Source organism: Magallana gigas, chromosome 5, assembly GCF_963853765.1.
Source record: "Magallana gigas chromosome 5, xbMagGiga1.1, whole genome shotgun sequence".
Taxonomy (NCBI): Eukaryota; Metazoa; Mollusca; class Bivalvia; order Ostreida; family Ostreidae; genus Magallana; species Magallana gigas.
In genome coordinates, this window is record NC_088857.1 from 5,141,957 (window position 1) to 5,165,068 (window position 23,112).

Genomic DNA, 23,112 nt, shown 5'->3' on the forward strand with positions numbered 1-23,112 from the left:
AACTACCTGCGTCTCTTCCCCATGTGTCGGCCAGATGTGAAAATACCAAACATAGGCTGTTAAAGACAACAATAGATATTACACTGCACCAACCCCTCATTCACTCTTGGTGTTCAGAATGTGCAGATTATTGTTACATTGCTGCAAAAAAATACAAGACACCAATACATCTTTCACTCCCACAAGCATACAAGTGTCAGTTTTTTTCAGTTCAATAAAATACTTCCACTTAAAGTTTTCAAAAATAAAACTTGGTAATGCTCCAATACAATACACAAAAAGACTTCAACAGCCTATTTCCTCTTTCTTCTAAAGAATGCAGACAATAACACCAAAAGTAACCTCTGGTACTCAAAATACCCATCCCAGCTAACATCTCAACAACATACTTACTCAAGTTTTTGTTGTCAATTTCTAGCACAAGCAAGTTCAGCAAGTGAAAAATTCAGTAACCTCCTACAGCAATTTAAAAAGACAACCATAAAGCCTCACGACCTTCAGCTGAGTGGCAATGAACAGAACAGCAGAAAATGAAAATAGAACTCAACACTCAAACTGCAAACGGTGCTCTGCAAGTGCATCTCTTCAATATGAATAAATACATTACAGAAATGACACCCCATGAGAAAGTTGTCCAAGCCTATAGTGTGAACTTTTCTTGCTGGAAATTGAGAGAACATTTCCTGGGGGAGTCTTAACTAGTAGAACACTTGTGTTATTGTCAAATGGATCGGCATCCTGACAGAATTAGCACACCAATGTACTCGACCCAATCCTCCCTGGACTCACACTTTGAAGTGTTCACAACACCATTGCTACTCCTACCAAGTTGGCTTCTCCTCTCCTCAGTCTCCAAACTGAAGGTGTGACTAATGCAGTTACCGTTGTCAATTTCAATGCCCTCACCAGCAAACTGAATTTGATGTATAAGTGGGTTACTGGTAAAATGTGCCTGGCAATTTAAAAATTTCATAACATGCTCTTACCATTTCATTAATCAAAATCTCCTATTCAGCATTCAAATTAAATGACCTTCCCTACCCTGAAAAGATACGCAACAACAAAACATTTATAACTGTTGCTTGAGAATAATTTGAAAATGTCATTGACATGCTTAATAAACTCAGTATTCCTCCCACAAACATTATATTTAAAAGCCATATTTCACCTTTTTTTTTGTTTTACACCTTTTCAAAATTGGGTATATATATATAATTACAGACATTTTGGATTGAACAATAAAAAACAACCACCACTTATCAAGTACCACACACTTTCAATTTGATTTGACATTATATCTATTTCATTTTTCATTCCTCCTCAACAATCCTTAATAAGAGCATTAAGAATACTCTCAAAAAAATATCTATACCTTTCCTCTTTTTAGTATGAATTTGTTAAATTATTTTTTTTTTTGTCGCAAAGAATGGAATAATATAAACAAATTAGTAATTTTTGCCATGAATAAGGGTTGAAATTTGAGCCTAGTGTACAAAAAATCACTGAGAGTATTTTCTTACTGTGGCGCAAATGGCCAATTTCTGTGAAATACTGCACGAAAAATGACCAGAATTTGGCTGGAGGGCATAGAACTATAAATCAGTGCAATACTGACTTAGACAAGGTTAATATGGCATTATTTTTATCATGGTCTGAATGTGGAGAGTTATGCTTCTGAAATGATGGCCCGAGCATAAATATCAAGTACTGCGCATTAGTGTGATTTAATGTACATCGTGTTTGCTTGATGACCACATCTTACATTGGGTATACACTGCTAACTAAGGGTCACGCTGCTCTCAACAAGTCAACCAAGATATGTTTACACCAACTAATAAATTCTGTTCAAGATATAGCAACAAATGAAATATTTTGGTTCTCTTATCAACTGATTCTATAAGTAGCGTAAATTTTCCTGATTTATTAACACAACATTAACTGTGATTGAAAATTTAATGTAACAACATTAAAATTATAATAATCTCCATTTCTTCTGTCAATACATTCCCTTAAAAAAAACTCTAAAAGAATCATTGATTTTTTAATCTTTTTATATCATAACTGTGTTTTTTCAAGCATCAAATGGCCTGGCTTCAGTCCTACCATCAAAGAGATGAGTGTTGAGGCCTCATGAGAGTGATTTGTTTAAACGTCTTTTACTGTAAACATAATACACCATGGGTTTGGCCACAAGATCTAACACCTTAAAAGGTTCTCATCATAGTATAATTAAATTTTATTAAAGGCGAGTTTTATGGGATTCTTGCTGTACATGATGACTTAAGGTGGAATCTTACACCAAAATTTTAATTTATAATTTGTTAAAGTATAACTTGCGAAACAGGATATATTTGCTCTTAATTATTTTACGTTATTTTTTGTAGTTTTTTTAGAAAATGGAAAATCTGTTTGGGTTGCAAGTACGTAATACACCGTACAGTTTAAAATTAGGTGTGAATAAATGCATGATATCAATGTATCTAATAAATCATGTCCAGTAATTAATGTCCAAGATGACGTTTTATTTTATTTTATTTTTTTTTGGAATAAAGAAAATTCATGAAAATAAAAAGGGTTTTATCTTTTAAAGTATTTATTTTGATTTGGGTCCATCTTTGCTCATCTTTCTCAGGAAGCTTGATTCAAATGAATTTAAGACAGCTTTTCATTTTAAAATGGTAAAAAAACCATGGTGGCAAAAATAGAAAAGAACAGACCAGCTGGATAAAATTGTATTAATTAGCATGACTATCATTACATAAAGATTGTAAACCTTTAACTGCATTGAGTAATTAGAAAGATGTTCAAATGCAAATTGCAAATCTGAAGGTGCCGAGATAGACAGATATATATCCCAAAATCTAGGTAAGGTCAAGTCTAATAATTCTAGCTAAGCCCATAATCTGCCATAGAAAAGTTTCAGAGATGTTACTAGATTCTTAATTTGTATAAGAGTTGACATCAGGTGTATTTTCAATTCATTTGTTTCATAAACTTGCACCCACTGACAGTACTAGTGAATGACAGCCAGAATTTGAGAAATGGTGCTGCTTTTGAAATCCAATCAGAATGAGGAAAAATGTAGATTTCTGTTTACATTTTTCCTACAGGGGAAAAAGGAGTGTTGCTTTGAAGAAGCAACATTTTTCTGTCAGCAATCAGTCCAGTCTATGTAAATATGTACACAGGAGACTTTAAAACATTCTTCCAGACTAAAATACCACACAAACAAAGCTTTCTGATCTGTGACAAATCTTTTTCAAATAAGCATGTCAAGGAAGGTATCACCCTTATGAATTTGAGTTGAACCATTCAACTTTTGTTTTTTTCTTAAACAAACTTGATGAAAGGGCTGAGAGGCAGTTATTTCACTGGTTAATAATTTTCAGATTTCACAATATTTGACCAAAAATGCATTTTAAAATTTTTTGGAAAGTAAAAAAAACAGAAAGCCCCAGTGGGATTCAAACTCATGACTATCAGATTCATAGTGAACACTCTAACCCAGTGCTATGCTGTTAGGTAACAATTCTAAGTAATTAAGAGAAAAAATATAAAATTATACTTTATTTTATTGTTTGTTTCGAAAGGAAGTAAGTCACATTATGGAGGTGTCCCTACCACCTTAAAATGATCAACCCTAAAAATGTCAACTTGTAGTTTAACTATAGTTAGACCTGTGCCACAAGTTTGACGGTGCAATGTCTTTGACAAGTCTTCGATACATATACATCCTCGAATTAGCTAGTGTTAAATAATTTTGGAAAAACTGCTTTAAACCAGCAAAAAGCTAAAATGACCTGGGCTGCATTTTACAAAAGAACTTGCGACAGTCATAAATATTTACAGTCTCGTAAAATGATCTTTAAAGAACAAAATTGACATAAAACCATTTATTTACAAATAAATGTATAAATTCCCATAATTATATTTTCCAGCCATAAGAATGAATCATTCATTAGTAAGTGATTAATTAGCATTCATTAATTTGGTCTTAAGTTGTAAGTTCTTTTGTAAAACGCAGCCCTGGAAAGATGGGGTGAACTTTCAATACACATCAGAAATAGTCAGAAATCAAACACAAAACCCATTATTTCTGCATGAATTAATAATACAATCATTCTGATTATGGGGATTCTTTGCAATACATAAGAATAATTTTTCAGATCAGTTTTCAAGACAAGTTATGTCATCCTGGAGTTTAAGAGGCCTATCATTTTGACGAGTCGTAATGTTACAAAGATTCATGTGCACAAACAAGCATTACAAATGCAAATTCAAAATATTAATTTCATTTTTTTTGGTTACTTTATTGTGAAGCAGAATACGTGTATTGCAAATAAAAATACAAAAAGCATTTTGATTGCACATGTTTGTTGCTGATCATGAATCAATTGGATGCTGGACATTGCTGGTTAAGTGAGAAAGGGGGGGGGGTAAATATTTCAGTTCTATTCACAAAAAATTGCCCCAATATCATTTATTTCTAAGAAAAAAGAGTAATTCTCAACATTTCCAAGATAAAATAACAATTGTCTTACTGTTGGTACCGTACGATGCTTAACCTTTACGCCTACGCTCCTTTGTTTTCGCGGAACTTTCGTGGATGCTTTCAAGTTCCAGACGAAAACATTCACATGAAAAAATGCCGATCAAGAATTCGAACAGCTACACGTGTAACTAGTTTACTTGATAGCAACATGTCATTACCAGTATCACAATTAATTCTTTTACCTGCAGTGTTGATGAATTTACTTTTCAGTAACTCGAGATATTCGCTTTTGGGATATCATGGAATGAAAATGGCAGACCCTCACATTGATTTTTTACGTGACGTCATGGGAAGTCGCTGCACTTCCGCCGATCCGATTGAAAGGGGGGGGGGGGGGAGATCAAGGATGACAACCGCGGCTCAGGATGTTTGAATAAGAAAATTGAACGTTAGTATTACGACCGGATGAATGTTTTGATTGAAATTAAATAATAATGTGCTAAATATGTATACACACTTGAATAGTCATATGACAGGCGTGTAACGTCCACACTCATCATATGCTAATCAGTGGTGTCGGAAGCAAATTGAAAGGGGGGGGGGGGGGGGGCTTGAATTCATGATAAAAAATAAAAAGTTCTTGACAAAAAAAAGTGATGGTTATATTTATGTCTAACATTGAAAGAAGAGTGGGGGCTGAGTCCCCCTAGTCCGCCGCCCCCTTCCTCCACCCGCAATCCCCGTTCCGACGCCTAATCTTTATCAGTAACTACAAAATGTTTCCCATCATAAGAATAATCATGTATTGATTCCCATCATAAAAATAATCATGTATTGATGTCCCTAATCTTAGTGAAGTGTATCCTCTTTTGGAATTTTCAAGTACAGTACTATTAGTTAAATCATGCTATTTTAGTTTTATCATGGTTCAATTTTCAGGATCGATGCTTTTTTATAAATTGGGAGCAAGTTGATGCTTGCGTAGCAATTAATAGTTATAATGCAGATCACTAATAAATGTTGATTTGAATACTTAAGTGTAACATCTTGTTCATTGTTTTGCAAGTTTTTAAAATTTTGATTCGAGCTATAGCGTGTAAAATAACATGATATGGAGTTATGAAGCAGCTGGGGTTTGTAATACACAACAAGAGTGGACTAGGTACTGAGTATGCAAATAACGCTTGGTTTATGTGATTATGATTAGGGAGAGGGGATTGTTAGAAGGATAAATGGTATTTATTTAGAAGTCTTTCTTTTACTGTTAATATATTCTCTATTAAATTTATCAGTTAGAATTGGCCCCAAAACCATCAAACGATGTACATGTATATAAAGAAACATATCCAACTTAATGATCTTTTAATAGCTGCCTTTCTTAGAAATTTTATACAAATCTATTCTTTATTTATATATTTATTCTGTATACTATATACTACGTAGAACCTTATCGTAGAACAGATATAAGGATAAGGAAATGCTAGCATTACAAACCGATCGGTGTTATGATTGAACGATCTGTACGATGGGTAAATTTTTACTTCAAGCAATGAATCTTCTTATGTACTTCCATCTCGAATAAAACATAACATTAACACCCCATTTATTATTTTGTGCATTGACGTCCGATGCAAGTAGTCGCTCATTTAGAAAAATCCTTCAATTTCAAAATACCATAACACACATTTCATCACTCAAAACCAAACCATTCGCAAAACTTCACGAAGTTTTGCTACCTGACAAGCACCTTGTCAGTAACACTAGAAATTGTGTAATATATGCATCTTTGCAACATCTAACATGTTCAAAATCTTTAGATTGGATATTTAATTCTTAATTAAAAAACGACTTTCTCGTGTCGTCCGGAATCGTCAGAATGAATACTACTCGAACATACTCTACCCGTAATCACCTTCGAACCCCGCCTACCTCATGAATATTCATCATTACCACAAAAGAAAATATTCTCAATCTAAATCACTACGTTCAAACGAAAGAAAATTTATTTAGAACTCATTAAATCAATGCAAGGAGTTCATAACAGTAAAATAGTCTTTTATCACAGCTTGGTCTCTATTTTTGATATTTGAAAAATAAAAAGAAACAAAGTTTCCATATTTGAAATAATAGAATTTTAAATGGAAATTTACTGTTGAATTTATTCACTGCCATTCATTCCTTTTAATAACAAATAAAGCGATATATTGACATGATAACACTTGAATTTATATCAAGAACTTATTTTTTTGGGGGGGGGGGGGGGAGGGGAGGTGAAATGGATGATGAACCGTGTAATTTTGACCTGTAACTATCGTCCAGTACGCAGCCACCCAATCGCCTCCCAGTCATAAAGTGGGTAAATTTTTTTTTGGCAAAGTACACATGTTGTATTTTGGAGAGAATTTACATAGACATAGCTTGTTGTCCAATCCTTTTTAATTCTCAATAAAATGTTTGAATTATAGAAAACCATGATACAGAAAGACCATGCAAAAGCTTAGCTTTATAGTTGAACAAATAGTTGAGCATGCAAATCGCATTATAGGTGCGTTCAGAGTTGTACCGTTGGTGAAATTGAGATTTACCGCTGGCAGCATTTGGTTGTCATCGGTGAACTATGGTAGCCGTGCTGCCATTCGTAGCAATTTGTAGGTAGTACCATGAACGATTTTTTGTCAAATTCAAACAAATGGTAGCCTTTGGTTACGCTTGGTTACCAATTGTTACAATCTAAACATATAAAACAGTTGAAAACAAAACAAAATACCTGTCCTCTGTGAAGTGTGACCGTTTCCCTTTAAAACAGCTTCATTGGGTGATTTAAAGTCATTATAGTACAAAACTTTGATGACTATTTTGTTAAGTTCCCAATTATGTAAAGAAGTCTACAAAATGACTACCAATCTATCTATACAAAGAAAGTAAAGCATACTTAGAATCTAAAAGGAATGGTGGGTTCGGGAGGGGTGGGGGTGGGGGTGGTGGGTGAAAATTCTGACTTATAATATTAAATTCACTTGAGTCAAAATATACATCGTCGGAACCCATGGATTTTTATCAGTTTCACTGCTTTCAACTGTTGAAAATCCATGGGTCTTGGTTCGATTGCTGAGCATGAATAAGGCCTAACATTTAATTCGTATAAAAGTTTAATTTATGTTTGTAGGTCAAGATTTCCCTCTTCAAATTAAAATAAATGTTAGGTCTTATTCAAGTTCATCATTATTCAAGCTCGACATAGAAACCATGGGGTGGGCGCGCTTGATTTTTCTACACCTTACAACTGGTGTACACTTTTCTCTAATCAAGTGCAAAAGTGTACACTTTAGGTGTACACGCTCTACACTTTGTGCAGGGCATGTGTTGGAAATATTAAACTCTTATTTCAATATGGCGGCAAAACGGTAAGCTGAGAAATCTGCAGAACTTCTTTTGTCAGCACATGAAATATGCTAGAGTTGATAGCGTAATTGTAGCACATATTGCATGTGTAAATATGAAAGTGTTAAAAGCTTAAGAAAAATGAATTTAAAGCTTTGTATTTTTTTATATATATATCAAGAATTGAAATCATGTTCTGTCAGCAAAAGTCAACAGATAGATACATGTATTGTGTGTTAAGAAGTGCCAAAAGATAGTTTTATATGCATTCATTTTTCAATGCATATGAATGCACTAGCGCTCTAGTAATTTTACCAGATTATACTTTTCAGTTGTAAAGTAATAAATTCACTTTATTTATTTTTTTTTTTTTTGCTTGACAATAAGTTTACTCTTTTGCTGAGCATTGTGTCTCTCCTAAATAAACTTATTAACAATTTTTAATAGCCTATTTAAAAGAAACAAACGCACACTCTACTTTGCATGTACCTGAAAACTGGCAAGGGTAGCAATGGACTACAAAAATTATTCATTTTCAAAGCTGTTAAAAAAAATTGTCTTAAGAACGGAACTCCTTTGCAACCTTCACTATTTTGGCGTCCATATTGAAAATATACACTACACCAAATTTCGCTTGATTATAAGGTGTAAGTCATCTGCACCAGGTGTACCACAGTGTAGACAAATCAAGCGCGCCCACCGTTTTCTATCCTCTACACCTATCTGCTAATTTCTAGATTTACCGGGTGCATCGATTTACCCAAAAGGACCCAAAAGAACCCAAAAGGACCCAAAAGGAACACAACAGGACCCAAAAGGAACACAAAAGGAACACAAAAGGACCCAAAAGGAAATTTTAACGTTCATTAAATGCCATAAATTACAATATAAATGTACTAAATATTATCTACTTGGGGGACAGTTGTTTAAAAAATTAAAAAATCTGAAGTGTAGGGTGTTAGCCGCTATCTAAGCACGTTTTATTCATTCAAACGTAGTTAATATGATAACGTTGCCCAGCTCTTGCCACGTGGAGGCCATCCATTTTAAGAGCCAAAATTTAGTATTTTTGAAAAAACAAAAAACCAAAGTTCCAAATTGTTAAAAACTGTTAGATAAAAAATACAGAATAGAGGTAATTATTTTTTTTAAATGTAAACCTTTTTTTCTTATTAAAAAAATAAATAAAACGTTTGGATCATTATTTTAAAAGAAAGGTTTTCAAACTGTTCTTATCGCTTTTACACGACGCCCTGCCAAGGCCCATACTCAGTTTTTTCCAAGCATACGAGTCTAACAATAAATCAAACTTATTTACAGTCAAACATTTTGAAATTCAGTCACAATCGGGTAGTCATTCACATGATCGGTTAGTCACATTTGGTATAGTCATAATTTATCGATAAAAGTAAAGACGGTGGGACTGATTCTGAAGGTAATATACATTTTTTTTCTCAAGTGTGCAAGATACATTCAACACAGAGTTAAACATCTTATAACACCACTTCTTGACTTTGTATTTTGGATGGGGTTTATACAGGCTTTGCCTGTTGTCCAAACCATTTGATTACTCAATAAAATATGTTTAAAAACCAATATTATATGTAACTTATGCGAAGCCAACTGAATTGGCGATGAATATCACTATCTGCTTCACTATCGATACGTACAAAAAAAAGCTAATTTAGAATTTCTTTACATCATGATTTATTTTAAAATTCATATCAATTAATCATTTTAATCCAAATCCTAAACAATTAAGCCTTCTAAAATATGTTACAATACTACTTAAGAGGTTGGTCGCTAGAATAATTACGAATTGAATTGACTGAAATAATTGGGAGAGGCCATATCACTAATCAGCTGCTTATAGATAAAATTATTAAAACAACAAGATAATCATTGTGTTGTTTTAGGAATTAACGGCACGTGTATGGGTAGCCCTCCTCTATACATACAAATATCTCATTATATCATAATTGATATTAATGGGCTATGCGCGCGGAGTCGACAATTTGAACTGTTAAATATTTAATGAGATATTTCATTATTATGTATAAAGTTAAATAGGCTGACTTTTATAAATTTTGGCCGACGATTATTATAATTTCATCATGCATTTTATAAAATCCACATATTATATCTATCGATTTTAACAGTTGTTTAAGCAATGCCAATATTAATATTCACATTCATTCTCTTAAGATGTTACTGACTATTTATTATACATCCATCAATTTCCTGTATATTATAGACGTAAGAAATTACTGATCCGATAGAAGTTTAAGAATTTCTTTGTTCACTTTTTCACAATCACTATGAAACCATTTTTTAACAAACGGCACAGAACAAGCAAGAACGTAAACAGTTCTTTTTGCACGCACCGCATGGCCACTCGTTCTTCTTTTTGATAGTCTGACGGCGAACCATGATGAAAATCTGAAAATACCAAGGGACAAAAAAAAATTAAAATAAGAAAAAAAAAATCCGGTCTTATAACAGTTATCTTTTTCTATAAAATCAACTTAGTAAAATTTTACTAGAAAAATAAATTTGTGGTTGAAAAAAAAAAAACTATCTGGGAATATTAATAAATGTAAGCCAAGGGCTAAGTGATTCAAATTCCAGTCCGAAACTTGTGTGATGAGAGATAAGTGAAATGAGAACCTGCTTTATAACACCAACGTCTCATAATTAAGTTCTCATGTTTTAATTAATGAAATTCTATTGGATATTTGTACTCAATTATGCACGATCATTTGGTTGGAACAACTTATAATAAGTAATTAGTTAATTACATTACTAAAAATAATAAATTTTAACATTTTTATCGGAATAAATATAAAATCTTTATAAAATCGTTCCCAGTAATTCCTTTTGGGTCCGTTTGTGTTCCTTTTGGAATATAAACACAGAAAAAGTTCTTAATTTTAACATTTTTTTTTAAATGAATATAAAATCTTTATAAAATCGTTCCCAGTAATTCCTTTTGGGTTCTTTTGTGTTCCTTTTGGAATATAAACACAGAAAAAGTTCTTAATTTTAACATTTTTTTAAAAATAAATATAAAATCGTTCCGAGTAATTCCTTTTGTGTCCTTTTGGGTGTCTTTTGGGTCCTTTTGGGTTCTTTTGGGTCCTTTTGGGTCCTTTTGGGTAAATCGATGTACCGGATTTACCTCATCCCCTTCCAACTCACAACTTCCGGTTACGTGTCATCGTCCATTTTCTTTTCCGACGGTGGACTATTGCCACCCGGCAGAAGAAAAAAGGAAAGAAACAGAATATGTTAACGAAATTTGAAACAAAATCTGCGAGAGTTAAAGGTATGCTTTATTAAATGAAATCAACAATATTATACTGCGTAATCGCAAATGGTTGAAATATGCCATACTTTGATCGTAACTCGAATGGTCTCTGCATAGCCGAGAACACAATTTACATGTAACACATGCTGCATTGAATACCCACTTTACGGTACACTTTAAGTAACCGTAAATTCAAACTATATATTTTGAATATCTTTTATATTGTTCCATATCGCAAATATTAGATAATGGTACTGAATATAAGAAATGATGAATAATACCTCGTTTATATCTAAATATTAAACATTAATTGACAATATGTTTCAGTTCGTTTATTTATTGAAGATATTTTGCATTAAATGTACATTGTTATATGATAACCTCAAATCTTATTTTTTTAAAGATATAGTTAACTACACAGTTAAAAACATTTGATTTGTAACTCTTTCTCACACCAGCAGTTGTTGAAATTATTACGGCATTATTTCAGATGCCAGATTTCATTAAATGTAAAATGTAAACAGTGCAAAATCTGAGTATTGTTTCAGTTTGTAGATTTGTTAGATTTTGAGATAAACAAGAGAACATCATTCACTTAATTACACACTGTAGTATACACGAAGAAATCATTCAAAACTCTGTTAATATAAAATCTCTCATATTTCAGTTTTAAACACAAAATCAACAATTTGCCCTTAACCATTGTATAGTATGCTTCTCTTATTTTGACCACTGCAATATGACAAAGCATATTAATTAAAAATCTTTTATATTATTCAGATTTATCATTTATCACATGTGAATTTGCGTTATTGTAGGTCTCTCCTTTCACCCAAAGCGACCATGGGTGTTGACCAGTCTCTTCAATGGAGTGATACAGTTATGGGACTACAGGATGTGTACACTCATTGACAAATTTGATGAGCATGATGGTAACATATTTTGTCATGTAATACAGACAAATATTTAAGTTAGAACTGAGATTCAACTACATGTATTTCCAATATGAAAATGTAGACCAATTATGATTTTTAGAGTAATGTGCATGTCGAAGTACATCATTGGTCTTCTTGTAGGTCCTGTGAGAGGAATTTGTTTTCACACACAGCAGCCACTGTTTGTGTCTGGTGGTGATGACTATAAAATCAAGGTAAAACAAATAAAGAGATTGTAAAGAAGTTTGATATTTCATCTTATGATGACAACTGAATTACATTTTCAATGTCTACCTCACCTAGGTTTGGAACTACAAGCAGAGAAGATGCTTGTTCACGTTATTGGGACACCAAGATTACATCAGAACCACATACTTTCATCATGTAAGTTGTTATTTCTCTCTAAATTGGCTTGCCTTTTACTTTCTCCTTGTAAATTGACATATGTGAGTTACTTTCTCATTAACTTACTTTTAATTGGATTGATGTAGGAATACCCATGGATCCTGAGTTCCTCTGATGATCAGACAATCCGAGTCTGGAATTGGCAGTCCAGGAACTGTGTGAGGTGTGTAACTGTACATGTATCATTACTGTGGTTTATATCCATTCACTGTTACTGTACATGTATCATTACTGTGGTTTATATCCATTCACCGTAACTGTACATGTATCACAACTGTGGCTAATATCCATTTGCTGTAACTGTACATGTATCATTACTGTGGTTTATATCCATTCACTGTAACTGTACATGCATCATTACTGTGGTTTATATCCATTCACTGTAACTGTACATGTATCATTACTGTAGTTTATATCCATTCACCGTAACTGTACATGTACCATTACTGTGGTTTATATCCATTCACTGTAACTGTACATGTATCATTACTGTGGGTTATATCCATTCACCGTAACTGTACATGTATCATTACTGTGGTTTATATCCATTCACCGTAACTGTACATGTACCATTACTGTGGTTTATATCCATTCACTGTAACTGTACATGTACCATTACTGTGGTTTATATCCATTCACTGTAACTGTACATGTATCATTACTGTGGTTTATATCCATTCACCGTAACTGTACATGTACCATTAATGTGGTTTATATCCATTCGCTGTAACTGTACATGTATCATTACTGTGGTTTATATCCATTCGCTGTAACTGTACATGTATCATTACTGTGGTTTATATCCATTCACTGTAACTGTACATGCATCATTACTGTGGTGTATATCCATTCGCTGTAACTGTACATGTATCATTACAGTGGTTTATATCCATTCGCTGTAACTGTACATGTAACATAACTGTGGTGTACATCCATTCACTGTAACTGTACATGTATCATTACTGTGGTGTATATCCATTCACTGTAACTGTACATGTATCATTACTGTGGTTTATATCCATTCACTGTAACTGTACATGTGTCATTACTGTGGTTTATAACAAAGTAACAGTATATGTATTATTCAGGTTAATAGCACTGTATGACTAGTCATAACCTTATTGTTTGGTAAACATAGAATCATATAAAATTTTCATTGAACACGCAGATTATTTTATGCAGTCAAGGTTCAAATGTTGGAATTTCTTTGCCATGATAGCTCCATTTTTTCTGTTAACTGTGAATGTTTATGCAGTGATTTTCTTCTCCATACAGTGTACTAGCCGGTCACAGCCACTTTGTGATGTGCGCCATGTTTCACCCCTCAGAGGACCTCATTGTGTCAGCCTCGCTGGATCAGACAGTCCGGGTCTGGGACATCTCAGGTTTGTGATCTGATAAATCTAAAAAGATCAGTAGATATACTTGTAATGAATAGAATCAGAATGCTTATTTTGTCAGTAATTTCTGGGACATCTCAGGTTTGTGATCTGATAAATCTAATAAGATCAATAGATATACTTGTAATGAATAGAATCAGAGTGCTTACTTTGTCAGTAATTTCATGATTTAAAATTTTTTTTTTTTTTTTATTCATCTCATATGGATTGGAATTTGTTGTTGATATATATGTGTATACATATCGGTAGCCTTCAAGAGTTGCTGACTGGCATACATCTTCTGTATATTTATCTTTTCACTGAAGTTTTTATTCATTAATCTTTTAACTTTTTCCTATAATATTTTGTATTTGCACTTAATGATTATTAAGTTATTACTCGTAGTTTCTCATTTTTCTACAACATGCTTTTTTCTCATCAACTTTATGCTACACTATTTTTGTTAACTAATATGTTAATTAACAATTAATCAATTTTATATAGATACATCTGTATTTAGTTTATGAATATATCACTAAATCCATAGCACATTTAAAATTAAAAGAAAGAGCATCTTCTGTTTTACGGGGTTATGTAGATTGTACATTTCCAAGCATATAACCTGCAATTCGCACATGCGTTTGTGTTTACCTTATTGAAGAATTAGGAGGAAAAACAAAAAAACAAGAAAAATTTATGTGCCATGGAAATTAAAAAAATTCTACTTACAGAAGAAATTACTTAGTTTTGATTGATTTACATGGCAAAGGTCAAGTAAAAGTACTGTTGGCATCTTGGATATAAGTTTACATCTTCCATTTGCTGAAGAAGAAAACATGCAAAAATATTCCCATCATGGAACTATGAGTTGTTTTAAGGTGATGCTCATATTCCAAAAGGTGGTAAAACCATCATATCATTTTTACAAGAGAAACAGTTACAAACTGGCCATGGTTCATCCTGCCGACCATACAGGTTATACCAGTAGATAGTGGCTTTGCATGCTGGGTGGTGGATTCTTACACAGATTTCTGTTCTCTTTTTGCTTATTTTTGCTGTGCTCCTTTCCCTTACCTTTAGCCATCAGCAACTCATATAAATCTTCAACAGGATTGAGAAAGAAGAATGTGTCCCCTGGACCGGGGGGTATAGAGGACCGAATCAAGTCCTCGGGCCAGACCGACCTGTTCGGGGTTTCTGATACAGTGGTCAAGCATGTCCTAGAGGGACATGATCGTGGGGTGAACTGGGCCGCCTTCCACCCCACCCTCCCTCTGATTGTTTCTGGTGCCGACGATCGTCAGGTCAAACTGTGGAGGATGAATGGTAATTAAAAGATATATTTTGTCTCATATAGTTTCTCTTATCTAATTCTTTGTTGAGCACCAATTTTTTGTCAAGCCGATCCAAGAAAACAAATGCATTTATTGATAGTCATTGCCAACTTACTTGAAAATATATTTCACTCTGGGAAAATTGATGCCCTTTATTATTAAATGAATATTAATGAAACCACTGTAGCTTTATTTCTTTATCTAAAGTCTCCTATAAGAGTCACATTAAACTTCAGTGTCTGATTGTAATCTGGTGCTGTTGTGTAAGTGCTGTGTCTGTGACTGTGGGGGTGTGTGTTGTAGATTCCAAGGCGTGGGAGGTGGACACCTGCCGTGGTCACTATAACAACGTGTCCTGCTGTCTGTTCCACCCGCGACAGGAACTCATCCTCAGCAACTCAGAGGACAAAAGCATCCGAGTCTGGGACATGAGCAAGAGGTAACAACTGCTGTATATTCAAAATATAGCTTTGTACCTACACACTCGGTCACACATCATAACTTCACATTGAAGTAAACGTGCAATTTAAATTTAATGTTAAAAAAGAATTCTCAGTGCTTCCCCTATTGTTTATAGAGGAGCATTTGGCATAATCAATATACATGTAATTCATTTACAAAAAAACACAATCAAATTATTACGCAATTACTCTCTTGTTCTGTAATTTGCAAAGATATCTTGCACTGATTTTTTTTTAACAATTTCCATTATTTTTGTGATTTAAGGACCGGTGTTCAGACATTCAGAAGAGAACACGACAGATTTTGGGTGATGAGTGCCCACCCCTCCTTGAACATGTTCGCTGCAGGACACGACAGTGGAATGATCGTGTTCAAGCTGGAGCGTGAGCGCCCGGCCTACGCTGTTCACAACAACATCTTGTTCTATGTCAAGGACAGATATCTGAGGAAGCTGGACTTCAGCACATCCAAGGACAACCCTGTGATTCAGCTCAGAGGGTAATGATAACCCACATCCTCTCTCTTTATCAACAGGGTCTGAAGCCATCAAACTTAGAAAAGCTCACTTCTGATCTCAGTTTCACATTTTTCATTTATATACTCTGTGTATGAGACAATTAGCATTGGTGCCAGGGCCAGTAATATTAGTTAGCCAAGTGAATCATTTATACCAGTTCACTGGCAGTTTGTGTTGAATTCTCATTTTTGTCCTTTCTGTTACAGAGGCAGCAGGAACCCAGTTTTCAGCATGTCATACAATCCAGCCGAAAATGCGGTTCTGCTCTGCACTGTAAGTCTCTTTAATAAGTGATAAATTTTAGCAGATATTTCGTTGCATTTGGGTGGTTACTTTTAAATTGTTTTCCTAGTCATTTTAATCAATGCCTTTTATTCGTAACAGAGAGCCAGCAATGCTGAGAACTCCACTTATGACTTGTACGCCCTGCCAAAAACATCAGACTCTCAAAACCCAGATGGTAAGTTTTATCTCATTGCTGCTTGTAAATTTATATATATTTGAAGTCAGTACATTGAATAAAGTACCTGAACCATCAAGTGAAAACTTTGACACAATTTTTTTTTTGTCTTCAGCTCCTGAGGGAAAGAGATCGTCAGGCTTGTCTGCTGTCTGGGTGGCTCGCAACAGATTTGCTGTCTTAGACAGAACACATAATGTAGGTCTAAATCTAAGAAAATTTGCTTTTAAAAAGAAAGTATAATACAAATACATCAATATATTCTCTCTCTCTCTCTCTCTCTCTCTCTCTCTCTCTCTCTCTCTCTGTCTGTCTGTCTGTCTGTCTGTCTCTCTCTCTGTATGCAATGAATAGAGTTTTTGATGTGTGTGGGTTCCTTTTGGCATCAGATTGTGATCAAGAATCTCAAGAATGAAATTACCAAGAAGGTGCAGGCCCCGAATTGTGACGACATTTTCTACGCTGGCACTGGTTGTCTGTTGCTGAGGGATGCTGATGCTGTCACACTATTTGATGTTCAGCAGAAGAGGTGAGGAATTCGGTTTAACTTAAGCTTCGACAATTATTAACTGATGGTTTGGCCAGACTTTTCTGATAAACTTTTACCATGTATAACATTTTGTATTGTTTATTGCAGATCTCTGGCCTCAGTGAAGATTTCCAAAGTGAAGTTTGTGGTGTGGTCATCTGACATGTCACATGTTGCTCTCATCAGCAAGCATGGTATGTACTGGGTAGTAAGAGTGACTTATTGTAATGTTGATATGTATAGTGTAAATTATTACAGACTGGCTGAATATTGCTAACTTTGTGGTTTCTTTTAATTTTCAGTCATTGCAATCTGTAACAGAAAGTTGGAGAATCTGTGTACAATCCATGAGAATATCAAACTGAAGAGTGGGGCTTGGGATGAGTCTGGAGTGTTTGTGTACACCACCAGTAACCACATCAAATACGCCCTCACGAACGGGTAGGTACTACACAATTAACAACTTAAAATACACCCTCACAAGGTAGACAGGTAATTCCTCACTAATAATAGGAAACCATCAGTTATCTCCTCAATGTGCCCCTCTAGAGTGGTAGTGTAAGCACCAGTTCGACATTTACATGTACCTGATCAAATACACCCTGAATTCTGGATATATATTGTGAAGTCAATTGATTTTGTTTGAGTCAATTTTTGTAGATCAATTTAAGATGTTTCATAATTCATAAAAAATCCAAATTTACATGCAAAATAAATGACAAATGACCAGGAATTCTGGTTTGTGATTGTACTCCTTCAAAGCAGGCATACCTTGCATAAACTTAAAGTGGAGATGCACTATGTTGACTGATATTCATTTTCATCTGTCTCCCTCAGTGACTATGGCATCATCCGTACCCTGGACCTACCCATCTACATCACCAGGATCAAGGGCAACAGCGTGTTCTGTCTGGATCGGGAGGTCAGACCCCGAGTTCTCTCCATCGACCCCACAGAGTTCAAGTTTAAACTCGCTCTTGTCAACAGGAAGTATGAGGAGGTAGGCATGACCGTCAGTTTTTCTGCATCAATTAATTTGTGTGTAATTACAAATTTGTAAAAGGCCATCTTGCAGTGCATGCTCAGACATTAAAAAAGAAAATAAAGATTTATTGTATTTTAAATGTTTAGTTTAAAATGATTTCTTAATCATTTATCAGTGTTGTTTTTAAGGGGAATAAATAGTGTTGACAATGAGTAGGAAACTAACAAAATTGTTAAAATTAGTGCATGTATGACTGTATGATCTGATAATGTAACAGCATGTACATGCAAGTTACCACTGACTAATGGGAGATTTGTATTTCAGGTGCTCCACATGGTCAGGAATGCCAAACTGGTGGGACAGTCCATCATCTCCTACCTACAGAAGAAGGGCTACCCCGAGGTGGCTCTCCACTTTGTCAAGGATGAGAAAACTCGATTTGGTCTTGCCCTAGAGTGTGGAAATATTGAGGTATCTTCAAGTACCTTTTTTTTCTTATATAATGTCTTAAAATTGAAGAATATAAGAGACTAGATGAATATTTTCCACAGTAAAGGATTTTCTTTGCTCTTTTTCTTTGGTAATTTAAGGTTGCCCTTTATCTCTGATTATTTATAGATTGCCCTGGAGGCAGCCCGGGCTTTGGATGACCAGGCCTGTTGGGAGAAGTTGGGAGAGGCGGCACTGTTACAGGGGAACCACCAGGTGGTGGAGATGGCATACCAGAGAACCAAGAACTTCGACAAACTCTCTTTCCTATATCTCATCACGGGCAACCTAGAGAAGCTCAGGAAAATGATGAAAATCGGTGAGAAAATATGGTGTTCAGATTGCAGAAATATAGATGTAAATAAACTTGAAGAATAACAGTATTGAACAGATTTTTCTTACAATAGTAACATTAGTAAAAAAAATCAATTGAAAACTGATTTTATAGAATAGTTAGATTTGAAAGCTGGTCTGTCACAGACTATAGAATACTGCTCTTTTGTTCCTTCAGCTGAGATAAGGAAGGACACCAGTGGACATTATCAGAATGCTCTGTACCTGGGAGATGTAGGAGAGCGGGTCAAGATTCTGAAGGGAGTCGGACAGAGTAAGATTCCATAAAACTTTGCACAAAAATACTTTCAAGCATTTAATAGTTAATGCAAAAATATCATATTAAAGCACTCATAAAGTAGAGTGGATTAACAATGTTAAGTTGACTAGCATACTCATATGATACTTTCATGATTAATGATGAGCATCTTTACTTTATTGAACTTAATTTGACCATTTTGAAGTTAGATCCCCTTGACCCTGTCTTTTTCACCTGTAGAATCCCTGGCCTACCTGACTGCTGCTACACATGGACTAGAGGAGGAGGCAGAACAGTTGAGGGAGAACTTTGTGGAAGATGAGAAGATCCCCGAACTCTACCCCCAGGCCCAGCTGCTCCAGCCCCCAGTTCCCATCATGCAACAGGAGAGCAACTGGCCATTGCTGACCATGACTAAGGGATTCTTTGAGGGAGCAATGGCAGCAGGGACTGCAGGAAGTGAGTAGAGAGGGGGAAAATGGTGGGGTAGTTCTTGCTAAATTGTCATTATTAACATATGGTGGGGATGTTTTCAAGCGTTCTTTCCTGAGTATTTTATATTTTATGCATGTATAAGATTTGGCAGATGAAACAATGTTCAATTAAGAATACAAAGAAGTAAAAAACTGATAAGGATCCTGTACAGTGATCAGAAAATTGGAAGGGGGAGAAAACTATACATGCATTACTGTATTTATAACATGGAAGACATTTGGGACTGGCACTTGGTTTTACTGTTAATAATAAATATACTTTCACAGAGATAAAGGAATTGAAATATCAACAAGGTTATTAGATGTACCAACAGTTCTTTAGAATTAGAAATTATTTAATGCTTATTGTATCACTTCATACTTTTTGCTCAGTTTGTATGCAGACATGTGTAATTTGTCTTTTTAATCAGCTTTATGAAATGTGTGCTGTATGTTTGTAGCCAAACGCACAGGTCTGGCAGCTGCTGCGGTTGACATTGAGGATGGAGCAGGAGAGGGCTGGGGAGACGATGCAGACCTTGTGCTGGACGATGGTAAGGAAAACATGTCCCATTTCAATAAACCAAAATACCATATATGTATCTAGGTATTTTGAGATGATATATTTTTACTTTTTTTTTCAAAATTTCCATGTAACAAAATATTAAACAGAAATTGTATTAGTTATTGTGTTTATTAAGTGAGATTAAAAATCACAAAGTATAACTTTGGCAAAGAAAAAGAATACAGATTCATCTTAATTTCTGATAACAAGCTGGTACATTGTGTGTTATGTTGTGTGTTACAGAGGGAGGATTTGGGGGCGAGGGTCTGGATGATGAGGCTCTGGTCGGGGCCTCAGAAGAAGGAGGTGGATGGGACGTTGGGGACGATGACCTTGAACTTCCTCCTGACCTTGACGTGGGCCCAGCCGCCGCAGGGGGAGGAGAGGAGGGATTCTTTGTACCCCCAACCAAAGGAACCAGTCAGACACAAGTCAGTACACAAAGTGAATTATTTACATCAAAGGGTTTGAAATGAAACTTAAGTGTAATTGCAATAGAAGGTACAAAAAGTGATTTCAGACTAAATGATTTAGAGAATTTACGTTAATACAAATGTTAACATTTGTTTTTCAGGTTTGGTGCAATAATTCTCAGTTGCCTGTGGATCACATCCTAGCTGGGTCGTTTGAGACTGCCATGCGTTTGCTGCATGATCAGGTGGGCGTGGTCCAGTTTGACACATACAAACAGCTGTTCCTACAGACCTTCTCCCGCTCAAGGACCTGCTACCAGGGCCTACCCTCCATACCCCCTCTGTTTGGATTCCCTCACAGAAACTGGTGTGTGTTTTGTCAGATGATTCATAATAAATCATTACTATAGTAAAATACTATTATTATGAAGTGCCAAAGACGAGTGAACCATAATTTGCTATATAGAAGTTAGTTGTTCTAATTTTAGATTAAGGAATGAAACTGATCTTACTTTAGCATAAATTTGTTGTAAGGTTGTTTCTTAATGTATTTGAAATTGTACACTGTCAATTAGTGTACATAGTAACACATTCAACCAATTGATCATTTTATATGGTTGATGAATACAAAGATGTAAGTGGTGCTCTGTGTCCACAGGAAGGAGGCTGGGGCACGAGCGGGAATGCCTGCGGTGGGACTGAAGCTAAACACCCTGGTACAGCAGCTACAGGTGGCCTACCAAATGACCACCACCGGCAAGTTTGGGGAAGCCATTGACAAGTTCCGCAGCATTCTGCTGAGTGTGCCACTATTGGTGGTGGAAAATAAACAGGAAATCTCTGAGGTGAGTGGTATTATAGGAAGGATGCCGAATCTTGGGATCCTAAAAACATGTTATAGCACTTAAATTTTGTCCATGATTAGCAAACTCTTGGTTGGGTCAATTTTTTTAAGTATTCAATCATTTTGAATACCAGTATCTGATGGGTAAAACGTATCATTTTCAGTTATAGGACCCCAAAAAACATGCATGGGGTTTATTTACATTTTCTCTTTGAATAAACAACACTGATTTTGTAATAAACACCAGGTGCTTGAAACGATCATTTAAACCATTCTCTGTTCTTAGTGTTGTAGGCCCAGCAGTTAGTGATTTAAACTGTTTACTTTTTCTTGTGTTGTAGGCCCAGCAATTAGTGGAGATATGTAGAGAATACATTGTAGGATTGTCCATGGAACAAAACAGAAAAGAGCTGCCCAAGTCCACACTAGAGGAACAGAAGCGAATCTGTGAGGTCGGTGTCTTTAAATGTACATAAACATTGTGTATTAATTGTGGATTTGTGGTACATTTAGTTACACCTTGTACATCCATTTACAGAAATGGTTTATAACAGTTCTTTATTTTTACAGATGGCAGCCTATTTCACACACTGCAACCTTCAGCCAATACACATGATCCTAACACTCAGGACAGCATTAAATCTCTTCTTTAAACTAAAAAATTACAAAACAGCTGCATCATTTGCCAGGAGACTATTAGAATTAGGACCCAAACCAGACGTAGCAACCCAGGTTTGTGCACTGCAGTTAACTGTTGATGCAAGATTATTATGCCAACATGTGTATCATGAATTGGGCATCCCCCATACCAGGGTCTCGAGTTTAAATTCTAAATTTGCTTCTTTCTTTTAGACCAGAAAGATTTTATCTGCCTGTGAGAAAACCCCAACTGATGCTCATGAACTGAAATATGACCAACACAATCCATTTGACATCTGTGCCGCCTCATACGTTCCAATTTACAGGTAATATTCTAGTATTCATGTATCTGAGTTTTGTTCATTATTTTATTCATTGCAGCTTCTATGATATTTATTTCCACAATGAATTGTTTTCAGGGGTAAACCTGTTGTCAAGTGTCCACTCAGTGGAGCATGCTATCAACCAGAGTTCAAAGGTCAAGTGTGCCGAGTTACCCAGGTAACCAGGAGTTTTAAAATATATTTGAAATTTGCTTTGCATTTCTGAAAGCATTTGTAATTTGTAGATTGTGTTTACAAAAATTTTCTTCAATTTCAGGTGACAGAGATTGGCAAAGACTGCATCGGTTTACGAATCAGCCCCATCCAGTTTAGATGAATACATTAAAGGACATTGTGAATGCATTAAAGGACATTGTGAATGTGTGAGAGAGAGGATCAGTACTGTGATTATGGTTACTATGACAACAAGGATTTTTTGACATTAATCGGGAACAGGAAAAGCTTAAGTGAAAAGATTTCACTAAAAAACTACATAAGATAGTGACTTTATAATTGCTTGGAAATGTTTGTTGTTAGGAATATATGTAATGTTCATGAATATTTATTAAATGTAAATGAATTTTACAC

At 35.0% G+C, this 23,112-nt stretch overlaps 2 protein-coding genes across 4 annotated transcripts in view; one reads left to right on the forward strand and one right to left on the reverse strand.

The window, feature by feature from the left end:
• Window positions 1-4,875, reverse strand: part of LOC105323220 (cAMP-regulated phosphoprotein 21) — a 37,040-nt gene extending 32,165 nt beyond the window's left edge. Inside the window, exons 1-2 of one of the 3 annotated variants that reach the window (XM_066083557.1) lie at window positions 4,735-4,814; window positions 987-1,042 (exon numbers count right to left, since the gene is read on the reverse strand). The gene's annotated coding sequence lies outside the window, so the exon portion shown is untranslated. Of the gene's footprint in view, window positions 1-986; window positions 1,043-4,734 lie in introns of all 3 variants that reach the window. The other 2 variants (XM_034449846.2, XM_034449855.2) reach the window with 2 other exon arrangements.
• A 6,175-nt stretch (window positions 4,876-11,050) lies between these two features.
• On the forward strand, window positions 11,051-23,109 carry LOC105323219 (coatomer subunit alpha). The gene is made up of 29 exons (XM_011422227.4): window positions 11,051-11,198; window positions 11,999-12,112; window positions 12,257-12,330; window positions 12,419-12,499; window positions 12,607-12,683; window positions 13,796-13,905; window positions 15,010-15,225; window positions 15,537-15,672; window positions 15,960-16,193; window positions 16,419-16,485; window positions 16,597-16,672; window positions 16,788-16,870; window positions 17,062-17,201; window positions 17,310-17,395; window positions 17,504-17,642; window positions 18,039-18,201; window positions 18,511-18,657; window positions 18,805-18,994; window positions 19,187-19,282; window positions 19,508-19,726; window positions 20,202-20,294; window positions 20,549-20,736; window positions 20,880-21,085; window positions 21,377-21,563; window positions 21,904-22,014; window positions 22,133-22,294; window positions 22,415-22,527; window positions 22,621-22,702; window positions 22,802-23,109. Exons 1-29 carry the CDS (start codon window positions 11,159-11,161, stop codon window positions 22,859-22,861), a joined length of 3,690 nt encoding a protein of 1,229 aa, XP_011420529.3. The 5' UTR covers window positions 11,051-11,158; the 3' UTR covers window positions 22,862-23,109.
• The last annotated feature ends 3 nt before the right edge of the window (window positions 23,110-23,112 follow it).